This window comes from Penicillium oxalicum, chromosome V (genome assembly GCF_001723175.1).
Source record: "Penicillium oxalicum strain HP7-1 chromosome V, whole genome shotgun sequence".
NCBI lineage: Eukaryota > Fungi > Ascomycota > Eurotiomycetes > Eurotiales > Aspergillaceae > Penicillium > Penicillium oxalicum.
In genome coordinates this window covers 2638084-2650702 of record NC_064654.1, presented here as the reverse complement: position 1 = coordinate 2650702, position 12619 = coordinate 2638084, and the positions used below count along the sequence as shown (strand labels likewise).

General features: G+C 53.5%; 4 protein-coding genes across 4 annotated transcripts; all 4 read left to right on the top strand.

Annotated features, from left to right (window-relative positions):
- Nucleotides 1-242: 242 nt before the first annotated feature.
- Nucleotides 243-1002, top strand: POX_e06944 (60S ribosomal protein L20-B; the record flags this gene model as incomplete). The annotated part of the gene is made up of 3 exons (XM_050115757.1): nt 243-536; nt 607-783; nt 847-1002. The coding sequence occupies 3 exons, from the start codon at nt 243-245 to the stop codon at nt 1000-1002; spliced, it is 627 nt and encodes a 208-aa protein (XP_049968217.1).
- An 807-nt stretch (nt 1003-1809) lies between these two features.
- On the top strand, nt 1810-3007 carry POX_e06943 (NADH-cytochrome b5 reductase 2; the record flags this gene model as incomplete). Its single annotated transcript, XM_050115756.1, has 4 exons — nt 1810-1854; nt 1955-2234; nt 2300-2377; nt 2439-3007. 4 exons carry the CDS (start codon nt 1810-1812, stop codon nt 3005-3007), a joined length of 972 nt encoding a protein of 323 aa, XP_049968216.1.
- Nucleotides 3008-4958: 1951 nt separating this feature from the next.
- On the top strand, nt 4959-6453 carry POX_e06942 (uncharacterized protein; the record flags this gene model as incomplete). The annotated part of the gene is made up of 2 exons (XM_050115755.1): nt 4959-5030; nt 5668-6453. 2 exons carry the CDS (start codon nt 4959-4961, stop codon nt 6451-6453), a joined length of 858 nt encoding a protein of 285 aa, XP_049968215.1.
- Nucleotides 6454-8114: 1661 nt separating this feature from the next.
- Nucleotides 8115-11418, top strand: POX_e06941 (Urease; the record flags this gene model as incomplete). Its single annotated transcript, XM_050115754.1, has 8 exons — nt 8115-8135; nt 8287-8373; nt 8493-8519; nt 8671-9048; nt 9121-10797; nt 10870-10929; nt 11050-11229; nt 11338-11418. 8 exons carry the CDS (start codon nt 8115-8117, stop codon nt 11416-11418), a joined length of 2511 nt encoding a protein of 836 aa, XP_049968214.1.
- Nucleotides 11419-12619: the final 1201 nt, after the last annotated feature.

Sequence of the window (12619 nt, the reverse complement as noted above, 5' to 3'; positions counted from 1 at the left end):
GGATACATGCGATGCGGTTTTGGAAAAAAAAGACATTCATGAAGCGGCAAATAATGATCAACGACACGAAAAAAAAAACAATATCGACAAGGAACTCATTCGGAAGTGGAGGGTACCCGAGATCAATTGCGACAGGGCATTCGGAAACAGACTGCACGGGGAACAATGCAACGAGATGAGAAGTCAACAATTTCGATTCGAAAAATCTTCATTTTACAATTTCGCCAACCAGCATCCCTTTCATGAATCACCTATCATTATCGACTGCGCGCAATATCGTTTTTGTGCCGAGGAATCCGCCATCGCATCACTTCTATCGCCCATTCGATACCAAAACTAATGACAAAACAGGGCGTCTTAACGAGTACCAGGTTATCGGGCGTCACCTGCCCACCGAGGCGAACCCCACGCCCAAGCTGTACCGCATGCGCATCTTTGCGCCCAACACCGTTGTGGCCAAGTCCCGCTTCTGGTACTTCATGGCTTCTCTCCGTAAGCTGAAGAAGGCCAACGGCGAGATCGTCAGCCTGAACACCGTACGTTGCACTATCTGGCGATCTGCTCCCTGCGACACACGTCCATACTCATTCAATTCTTCATATCTAGATCACCGAGAAGCGCCCCCTCAAGGTCAAGAACTTCGGTATCTGGCTCCGCTACAACTCCCGCTCCGGTACCCACAACATGTACAAGGAGTTCCGTGAGATGTCCCGCACCGAGGCTGTTGAGGCTCTCTACCAGGACATGGCTGCCCGTCACCGTGCCCGTTTCGGTTCCATCCACGTATGTGCCCGTGATTCCACCTACAGTCATTCATGGCATACTAAGTAAATCTTTCACCCACAGATCCTGAAGGTTGTTGAGGTTACCGACAACGACAGCATCCGCCGCCCCTACATCAAGCAGCTCCTCACCAAGGACCTCAAGTTCCCCCTGCCCCACCGCTCTGCCAACCCTGGCAAGAAGCTGTACGCTTACTCTCGTCCCTCCACCTTTGCTTAAATGTAATGTGCTGGGGTCTTGGGGTTTCAAGAAAATGAGTGTAGCAATGAGATGACTGCGATATGGCCAACAGCATGCATGAAAGATACCGGTCGCGTGGAAGCGGCCAGCGTGTACCCAGCTGTGGGAAGATGGTTTAGATGTCGCTAGTCCCGTGTAGTGGCGTCTTGAGGATAAATTTAAAAAATCATCGGGTTCAATTTGTTACCGCTACAGTCCTTGCCAGACTTTTGATTTGTATTTTGGAAGGTTTGTTTCTATGTTATCGTAGGACTATTAGAGCTCATCCAGCGCATGATCTTTTGGTCAGTAACGGAGAGAGACCCCCAGATTTTGGGATGCTTCGAACCCCACGCAAATCGCGCGTGCTTGCTATCAAAGAAGCACTGGTGTTCAAAAAAAACACTGCACGTATAAATGTTTCGCCCGCTTATTCGAGTCGATCATATTTGGGATCATCCGTGAAAGTCAGATCGCGCATCTACCCTCCCCCATCTGATGTGCGAGACTAGTACCAAGGTCACCGCTGTCAGTCTGGGACCCCCCAGACTCGATCTTCTCCATAAAACAGATGTCACCGCTACCCTGGCACCCTGTCTGTAAAGCCTGGCCCCTTACAATGGCAGTGCCTTTCCTCGGTGGGCGAGCTTGAAATTGCGTCATTGCCTTGGAGTGGGTGCTGCCGAGCCGCCTGTCCGCCTTCATCCGAGTTCTTCCCCGGCCGGTTATTCTCTACCTCTCTCGCGGCCCTGTTTCCAGCTCTCAGAACTACGAACACTACGAATTCTCGTCTCCCACATCGTCACCATGTTTGCTCGTCAGGCTTTCCGCAGCGCTCAGCCCTTGAAGCAGGTAAACATCCACTCAAATTTGCCCGCTCATGACACGCAATTGCTTGCGAAGAAGACAATATGCCCGCCCCCATGCTCACCAATTACCGCGTGCTTCGTAGGGCTTCCGCAAGTACTCCACTGAGAGCGCGCCCAAGAAGGCCAATCTGACCCCCATTTATGTCGCTGTTGGTCTCGCTGGTGTCGGTGCTGGTCTGTACCGCTACAGCTCCGACTCAAGCTCAGTGCCCGCCGCGATCAAGCTCGAGGACCGCCCCAAGGTCTTCAACGGCGACTGGGTGGATCTCAAGCTTGCCGAGATTGAGATTCTGAGTCACAACACGAAGCGATTCCGCTTCGAATTCGACGACCCCGAGGCCGTCTCCGGTCTCCCCGTTGCCTGTAAGGATACGCGTTTTTTGGGGGACAAGCATGATGAGGCGCATACTAACACTCGGGTCGTCTAGCTGCCTTGCTGGCCAAGTTCAAGCCCGCAGATGCCGAGAAGCCTGTCCTCCGTCCCTACACTCCCACCAGCGATGAAGGTATGGTCTATCACGCACTTTCGAGTCTTTGTTTGTGACTGCATACTCATCAAAATTTCAGACACCCCTGGTTATCTCGAGCTCGTTGTCAAGGCCTACCCTGGCGGCCCCATGTCCGAGCACCTGCACTCCATGAATGTGGACCAGCGCCTGTCACTCAAGGGTCCCCTTCCCAAGTACCCCTGGGAGGCCAACAAGCACGACCACATCACCTTGATCGCCGGTGGTACCGGTATTACCCCCATGTACCAGCTGGCTCGTCGTATTTTCAAGAACCCGGACGACCGCACCAAGGTGACCTTGGTGTTTGGTAACGTCAGTGAGGACGACATCCTCCTGAAGAAGGAGCTCGAGGATCTGGAGAACACCTACCCTCAGCGCTTCCGCGCGTTCTACGTCCTGGACAACCCCCCCGAGGGCTGGACCGGTGGCAAGGGCTACATCACCAAGGACTTGCTGAAGACTGTGATGCCCGAGCCCAAGGAGGAGAACATCAAGATCTTCGTCTGCGGTCCTCCTGGTCTGTACAAGGCCATCAGTGGTCCCAAGGTCAGCCCCAAGGACCAGGGTGAGCTGACGGGTATCCTGAAGGAGTTGGGCTACACCAAGGAGCAGGTGTTCAAGTTTTAGATTTCCCTGCACGCGATGTAGTATGTGATGTATGGGGTTTTAATTTGGATTTTATCATGAGGTCCGGGGACCACCCGAGACGGAGAGGAGAAGACGAATGTATATAGATATGCATGGGGTCCACTGATCAGGATGTGAACAGTGGGTGCCGTTTTCTGCGCATTCCCTTCCCGCCCTCTGCTCCGTCGCAGCTTGTACGTGATGCGGCAGGCTTGGAGGATCCGTTAGTATAGAATATGTTCACCCAATCTACTTGTATTATGACCGTTGATTCATCTCCCATCTGCCTGGCGGATTGGGGTCTCTTTTACTTTCTGAGGAGGAGAGGTAGGTGAGGTCCCCTAGATAGTTGGAACTTGACATGCATTGTATTGAATCCGGTTGGCGAGGAGTATGTATCTAGGCAGGTACCTCACCCGTCCTACCAGGCCGGGAGACTGAGAGTAGGAGACACCTCCATAGATGCCCTGTTCAATAGCGGCCAGGTTCTGAACAGCTTGGCTGAAGCGCAAGTACCAATACAATGAATTCACTTAGGTTTCCGGGCGGGAGCTTGGTACCTTGGGCTGGCCCTCGCCTCCACCTAGTCAGGTTGGCGAGTTCCATCAAGGTCTATCGTGCACCTACTATGTAGGTAGGTTAAGCTAGAAGCCGCTACTACTGCCTACTTGATCCGCTCATCCATGTCATAGACGTGGATCGACCAATTCCCTAGGTGCCTACTTGGTGGATACGGGTAGTATGCAGGAGTAGTACTGGGAGTCATGTCTGTGTCTCCTACTACGAGGCATACTACGGGCGACCCGAGTCTAGTGGACAGACAGATATGTATAGGTGTTGACATTGACAGCTTTAACCAACTTCCCGCGTATGGCTATATCAAGGCCCGAGACTTCCGCGCCGCCCGGCATCGTCAGGGCCGCCTAAGGTCAAGTAGTAAGGTCTCTACCAGAATACTATGAGTGGTAGATGCCCACTCATTCGGCCCCAAAAGAACTCATGGATGTGGGACCCTATACCACGTATGTTCCGGTTCCTCTCTTCCATTAGGTGGAGTAGTGATATATTCATTCACCAGGGCTGTCGATGGACAGCTTGACAATGTAGAATTTTTGCGAGCTCAGAAGTGATTTCCTGAAGTGGAGATGATTGTGATGGTGAGCTCAAGTTGAGTGTTTTCAAACTTCTACGGAGGCGGGTGTCCAAGGGATTACGGAGCGAGCCGATATATTTATTGAGTTGTTCATCATGGTCCTTCAGAGTGGACGGCTCAGAGGGGGGGGCGGGGGAAACGCTTTAACAAAGTGTCACCGGACGGGCGGCTTGTGGTTGGCGGCAACTGGCGACAAGTACGAGACAGTACGAGGACTGAGAGATGAGTACCGGCGGGGGGGGGGGGCGGCAATTGGATATTCTCTTCTTCATGTCATGAAAGACCCAGGTCGAGTCGTGGATTGGCCATAGCCCATGCCCAAAGCAGCCGTGAGGAGTGATAGGCGTCCACATTCGTGGCTGCGTGGGGGCGCTGCCGGGCTCACTTGTGGGGGGGGGAGAAGAGGGGCCTTTCAACGAGGCATTGGGCATTTGGGGCGGTCAGCTCACCCCGTCCAGTCCCTCCGCCCAGGCCTGTGGCCAAATGCCGCCTGGCGTCTCTCCCGGTGGGCAACGGGCGGTGTCGGGCATGAACAATCTCCAGACGCTGCGTTTTTTTTTTTGTTTGATTCCAACGTTCCAGCTCGGTGGGCCTCTTGCCTTCCCTCCACTAAAGGGTCCCCCCCTCCGGCTCATTCCCACCAGCTTTCCTTTTTCCCTTCCACGACCCCCCCCCCCCCCCCACCCCCAAAACCTCGCTGAATTTTCTCCTTCTCATTAACCCCCTCCCCCCGTCTTGTCACCAAAAAAACTATCACCTCCCCCGACTTCCGCCCACCAACCACTTTTTCCCATTATAATGGCGTCTAAGCATGACTCCGAGGCCACCGTGGCCGTCAATATTGAGGAGCTCCGCAACTCCAAAGATGCCGTAAGTGATCAGCTTGTGTCTTCATATCTATCTCCTTTCTGTTCGTTTTTCCCTTCTTGCCTCGTTTTTTTTCTCCCTCACTCGGTCGCGCTTTTGGCCCGTCTCTGGAGCCCGTGAGCCCGCCGGCGCGGTCTCTCACGCGTCGCATATCAACAGAGCTGTCGCGTTCATGTTTAGCCACGCTCAAAGGAAAATTGAAGCTTGATTTCTCTGTCGCCGGGGTCTACTCTCTTTGGTCAAAGCTGTGTTTATTTGAATTTTCTTGTGGTGCGGGTGGCGCGTCACCGGATGAGCTACTGACACCTGCTCCTCCCCTCCCCCCCAACGCGTGTCAAGCTTGTGTCTGCCCGTGCTGCCCCCCCACCCACAACCCTCCAGCCTACTGAGCCCACCAAGCAGACTCTCCGTTGTGCCTCATACAACTCCTGCTGGTGTCCCCTCCTGTCATTCTTGCCCTGAGGGGGGAAAATAACAGTGTAGCTTACGATGAGCTGCCCAAACATTAATACACGGCTGAGAAGAACTCTCAAGCTTCATTTCACTTCTTGGCGCTGGGGGGAGGTTCGCGTTCCATTTTTTGTTGGGACCATGCAGCATCAATCATGAAATTTCACCCGACTCTGACTCTGGCTTCTAGGTCATTATGCGCCTGATGGCTCTGCAATCCTACATTGCGGATCTGAGCAAGGCGTACGTGGAGCACGTGAACAACGTGATCAATGGCGGTCCCGCCACCATCGACATCCCCGCCATGCCGACGAGTCTCTCCAGCCATGTGGAAGCTCGGGCGGGTAGCCCTGGCCCCAAGGCCGAGGCGGATGTGCCCAAGAAGCGCAAGCGTGCGCCCGTGGATCCCAATGCGCCTAAGCGGGCCCTGACGCCGTACTTCCTGTACATGCAGCAGAACCGCCACAAGATCGCCGAGGATCTCGGCGGGAGTGCGAAGCCCAAGGATGTGGCGGATGAGGGGACGCGTCGCTGGCAGACCATGGACCCCAAGGAGAAGGAGATCTACAAGTCCCAGTACCTGGAGAACTACGAGGCCTACAAGCGCGACATGGCGGCCTACAAGGCCGGCCACAAGGGAGGGGATGATGATGCGGCCAACGACCAACTGCAGCAGGGCATCGCCGCCGCCCCGGTCGAGTCCGAGTCGTCCGACTCGGACACGTCCGATTCCGAGGAAGAGGAGGTGGTTGAGCAATCTCCCTCCCCAGTCCCCGTCAAGCAAAAGACTCCTCCCAAGCCGGCGAGCGCCAAGCGTCGTCGCAGTGACATCAAGGCGGTCAAGGAAGTGGCCGAGTCTCCCGCGAAGCCTGCCTCACCCGTGAAACGCGGCCGCAAGGCTGCCGAGCCCGCCTCGGTCAAGTCAACCCCGGCCGAGCCCAAGCGCCGCGCCAAGAAGCGCAAGAGCGAGCTCTAAGTTTGTCGTCGAGTGGGTCACATTCAATGGGAAGAGAAAGGAAAAGCAACGACCAGAAGAGAAGTAAGCCGCATCGAAACGCCCAGGGGGTCTGTTCCGGGCCGCCGTGGTCTACAAGTGCCTTGAAAGCCCCCCACCCCCCGGATGAGAGATGGTACGATCTCCCGGACTCCTTTTTGGGAGGTCCGGCGGTCGACGGCCAGGCGCGCTTGGAACGTCCTTGGTAACGGCCCTATCGTCAGGTTCCAGCCCTTGATTTCTTTGCTTTTTTTATGTATTGTTCACACGGGCGCCCTTTTTTTTCATTTTCAATGTTTTTCTTTTGGTGTTCGATTGGCTCTCTTGACTAGTGCTGGTGCGAAGCACTCGCCTGTGTGTCGAGGACCAGATTGGCGCCTCGTGACGGAGTCCTTTTGAGAGAAGATGGGAAATCGGCGTTGATGGCCAGAATCGGCTGTCGTTGAGCGATGTCCACCGGATGGACTTTGTGAATCGGATGTGTATAACCTTTTCTCTTTTTTTCTTCTTATTTTCCTGCCTTGCCAATCTGACATGCTCTCCTGGATTGCGTTGAAAGATGTCCACGGCACTCGTGCAACCGTGACGTGTAGAATAATCACCCGCAGCCTCGCCATGCCGAGTCCCGCTAGGCTAAGCGGAGCGAACCGACCCGAGCTCCGTGACGGCTGCGAGAGACCAGTTGACACGAACAGAGTTCACATACGCTCCAATGATTCTCCTGGGTGACTAGTTTCTATTCGAGGAATATTGTGGGCTGGACATTCACCAGAATCATATCTTCATGAGATCTATTCTGTACCCAGTATGAATATCCATCACCCGATACGTGTACTGGAATGCATTGGGTTCTCATCTTGCTTGCATTGTTGTTCTGTACGACTATGGACACCATTCCTCCATCGAGGGTTTTTGGTGCAGTAGTTTTCACGCTCCGTTTAGTTTCCGTCAGTCAACGCTGTGACTAACGCGGCCGAATGCGGGGAGAGGGCCAGGGGGGGTGCAAGTCTCGTGATTCTGGGCTCTCGTTGGGCGCAATGCGGGTCGCTCACTCGCCCATCGGCACGCTTATCTCGGGTCGTCGCACGGGCAAGACGAGGCGCACGGCGAGCAGCGTGGGCTGTGAAGCGGTCGCTGCAGCTCTTATCGCGAGTCCCTCCCCGCCATGGAGGAGACAGAAAGAGCAGTGGGGACGAGAGTTCCACCGGACTGGATGAGTAGTGCCGATAGCACAAGATACAGTCGTAGATAGAGGAAAAAAAAAGGTATCCTTGAATGGAAGTACGCTCTGTTTAAAAACTGCCAGCACTCCCGGAATGGAAATCCTCCCCACATTGTCTCTTTCCTTTCTTTTTTTTTTGAGGCCCTTGTCTCTCCCCCCTGGTCCATCTTCCAGTGACGGTGGGAAGTATCTGCTTTGTGCCATACCCACAGGAGCAATCGAGGTTACATAGTTTCGACGTCTCGTTACCGGAGGACTGCCAGATTGCATTCCGTCCGCCGTCCGGTGTCTGTCGGCCCGGGATTCCTGTCTCCTCCTCCATCTCCTTCTCCTCGCGTGACGATTTCCAGACCCGTGTCCGGCCGTTGCGGCACTCAAAACTCCTCCTCCTGTGCGCCAAGCTCGAGGTTCCACCGGCACGATGCAGCTTATTCCGAGAGAGGTACGATCGCACGGCCAAGCTTTCTTCCACCATACCCTTGCGTGCAGTGCAAGCAGTGCGCCAAAATTCCCATGAGGGAAAGACGGACATATTCAGAATCACTGGAACGGAAAAGTCATTCCAAGCTGACCGCGGTGGGGATCTCATACAGCTCGATAAGCTCACAATTGCCCATCTCGGATTTCTGGCCCAACGCCGTCTAGCTAGAGGCGTGAGATTGAACCATGCAGAGGCGACGGTACGTTCGAGACTGGGCCTGAACGAGCCCCCAATGCACACCCCAAATAGGCTGCACCTGTACCACCAACGCCCGAGATCGCTGACGAGAAAGGCTCATCCTTTTGCCCACCATGATAGGCTCTGATTGCGAGCGTGCTGCACGAGGTAAGATATTCGCCTTTTGACCTCTCGCCGTTTTTGGGTTTTGTTTTTTTCTTCTCTTTTTCGTCCTTCCGTCCAAAGTATCTGGAAGATCACTCGAAGACTCGCTTTTCTCCCGAACCCTGCAGCTCATGCCGTCTCCCGTGCGATCTAGCTCATCCGCGATGGCCACTACTCCGTCGCCGATCTCATGTCCATCGGAAAGACCATGCTCGGTCGTCGACATGTGCTTCCCTCCGTTGTCGCCACGCTCGTCGAACTTCAAGTCGAAGGCACCTTTCCGTCGGGCACCTATTTGGTCACGGTGCACCATCCCATCAGTAGTGACGAAGGAGACCTCGAGCGTGCTCTGTATGGCAGCTTTTTACCAGTTCCCCATCGCGAGGCCTTTCCGGACCCGGACCCGGAAGACTTTATGCCGGAGAAGATGCCCGGCGCCGTGATCCCGGCCAAACACGCGCGCATTGTGTTGAATGATGGGCGGAGACGGATTCGTCTGAAGGTGATGAGTAAGGGAGATCGACCCATTCAGGTATGAAGAAGCTGTATTTTCACTATCCAGAGCCCAACCAGGACTGACCGCACGTGATTCGATGGATGCTAGGTCGGGTCACATTATCACTTTATCGAGACCAACCCGCAATTACACTTCGACCGGGTGCGCTCCTATGGCTTCCGTCTCGACATCCCCGCCGGTACGTCGATTCGCTTCGAGCCCGGGGACACCAAGACCGTGACCTTGGTCGAAATCGCCGGTCACAAGATCATCCGTGGAGGCAACTGGCTCGCCAATGGCCTCGTGGATCTCAGTCGGGCCGAAGAGCTCACCACCAAGCTGCAGGCGGCGGGCTTTGCGCATGTGCCGGAGCCCATGGCGGACAGTGCGCTTATCACCAGCTTCTCCATGGAGCGTGAGGCGTACTCGCGCATGTTTGGGCCTACCACGGGCGATCTGGTGCGGCTCGGATTGACCAACCTGTGGATTCAAGTGGAAAAGGACATGACCAGCTACGGAGATGAATGCGCCTTTGGCGGAGGCAAGACCCTGCGTGAAGGGATGGGACAGGCCTCGGGACGATCAGCGGCCGAGTGTGTGGACACGGTGATCACGAACGCCTTGATCATCGACTATACGGGTATCTACAAGGCAGACATTGGAATCAAGAATGGGATGATTGCGGGCATCGGAAAGGCGGGAAATCCCGACGTCATGGATGGAGTGCATCCGGACTTGGTGATTGGCGCGTCGACGGATGTCATTGCTGGGGAGAACAAGATCGTCACGGCGGGCGGATTCGATACACATATCCATCTCATCTGTCCGCAGCAAGTGGAAGAGGCGCTTGCCTCGGGGGTGACCACTTTCCTGGGTGGTGGAACGGGGCCCAGTACGGGATCGAACGCGACAACATGTACCCCGGGGCCCAATCACCTGAAAAATATGATGCAGGCCTGCGACTCTCTGCCTATCAATCTCGGCATCACCGGCAAAGGCAACGACTGCGGTACGATCAGTATTGAAGAGCAGATCGAGGCTGGTGCCGCTGGTCTCAAGCTCCATGAAGATTGGGGATCGACTCCAGCCGCCATCGACAATTGTCTGTCCGTCTGCGACAGATATGATGTTCAATGCATGATTCACACCGACACCCTCAACGAGTCTGGATTTGTCGAGCAGACCATCGAGGCGTTCAAGGGCCGAACCATCCACACATACCACACCGAAGGCGCCGGTGGTGGCCACGCCCCCGACATCATCTCCGTGGTGGAACATCCCAACGTGCTCCCCAGCAGCACCAACCCGACCCGCCCCTTCACACTCAACACGCTCGACGAACATCTCGACATGCTGATGGTCTGCCATCACTTGTCAAAGAACATCCCCGAAGACGTCGCCTTTGCCGAGAGTCGGATCCGTGCGGAAACCATCGCCGCAGAGGACGTTCTGCACGATCTCGGCGCGATTAGCATGATGTCTTCTGATTCCCAGGCCATGGGCCGGTGTGGAGAAGTCGTCCTGCGGACCTGGCACACGGCGCACAAGAACAAGATGCAGCGGGGCAAGTTGGCGGAGGACGAGGGTACAGATAATGATAATTTCCGAGTGAAGCGGTATATCAGCAAGTATACGATCAACCCGGCGCTGGCGCAGGGCATGGGTCATCTGATTGGAAGTGTCGAAGTGGGCAAAGTGGCCGATTTGGTGTTGTGGAAACCGGCCACCTTTGGAACGAAACCGCTGCAGGTGTTGAAGAGTGGAATGATTGTCGTTGCAAATATGGTACGCACATCAACTGGCCACGATTCACAATCCGGATTCCACGGTTTTCTTTTACTGACTATTCACGAACAGGGCGATCCAAACGCATCCATTCCGACCATCGAGCCGATGATCATGCGGCCTATGTACGGGGTAAGTCCCGTCCTTTTTTTTTTCCTTGTCCAAGCGTGGAAAATCTCACGACCAAGTCTATCATGCGGATACATAAGCGAGTAATACTAATCATCCTTCTTTTCTTTTCCTGGTCTATAGGCCCTTTTACCAAGCACATCGATCATGTTCGTCTCACAAGCCTCAATCGACAACGGCGTTGTACAAAGCTACGGGTTACGCAAGCGCGTCGAAGCTGTCAAGGGCTGCCGAACCGTCAGTAAGAAAGACATGAAATTCAACGATGCGATGCCAAAAATGAAGGTCGACCCGGAAAGCTATGTAAGTTCATTCTCAGGATGGTTCTTCCCGTGCGATTTTCAGCGTCGAGAGATGATTGTCCGATCGGTATGACTGTCCATTGGCTTACTATAGTGCGTGATTCCACAGACGGTCGAGGCTGATGGGATGCTGTGCGATGCGGAACCCGCGTCCGAGTTACCCTTGACGCAGTCGTATTTCATCTTTTAAATAGGGAAGAGAGAAAGAGAGCTGTAAATTGGAGAGGAACAAGAGACAAAGCCGACATCGGGTCAAGCCGTCGCTCACGAGCATACGCGTTTGCACCATTGTGACCTTGAGGTGCAATGACTTTGACAGTTTTCATGTCTTTGTTGTCTTTGTCCACCAGTTTCTGTGTCTTTTTCACAATGCCCTTTTTCGTTTCTTGGTTCCTCATCTTTTCTTTTTGGAATATGCTTGGCGGCTTTGCTCAGGTCGAAACCTCGACTGTTTTTCTCTCTTTTCTTTTTGGCATTGTTTTGATATACCTCGAGAGCGTATCTAATCTCAAGATTTCTTTTTTCTTTTTTCTTTCGTTCTCTTTTCCGAATCCCTTGTATTCTTCTCTTTCCTTGCAGCTTGGATCTGAAAAGGTATCAACGTCCCTCTGCAGTGCCCAATAAACAAACATAGATATCAAATACTCTTATCCCATTTCAAACTATCTCATCTCGCCCTGTCCCCACTTCGTTTTATCTCCCTCCGTCTAGTCTCACCGCATTTCCATGCACGGAGGCTGACCTGACCATCCAGCCCAATATAGACCTCTATAAGACCCATCCCATACTCACAATCAATCTATCCTTCCCTCCCTTGGATTTCTACCATCCTCCTCCTCCCATCCGCTTTGCCAAAAAAAATCATTCCAGTCTCTCAAAATAGACACACATCAAAATCCTACCTATCTCATCCCCCCTAACCCTTCCCATTCTCACGAATCACCCGCCGAAAGGGGGGTAAAAAAATTGCAATCAAGATTATCGAAATAGTCCACGGGTCGAATCATGCAGAGCGAATGGATCACGGGATTGGTACACTTGGAGTTTCCTGTCGTTGGGCCGTTTGATTTGGAGGTTGATGGATGTGCATAGATTGTGATAGATCGCCGCTTCAAGTAAGATGTCTTCCTTTGGAAATTGAAAGTGATGGTCTTGATTGAAAGATTAAAATTAAAAGTACAAGTGAGGGTATTAATAATAATAAGAAAAAAAAGAACAAAACGAGGAAAAAATTAAAAATACAGTCTTCCTCACGTCGGCTTCGGAAAGAATAGGAATTTCCCCAAAAAAGACAAGACAAAAAATAGAAACAAGAAACAAGAAACAAGAAAAAGGCCACCACCACAACGTCGGCTCACCCAAATGTGATTGACGCTTCCCCCAAGCAGGTC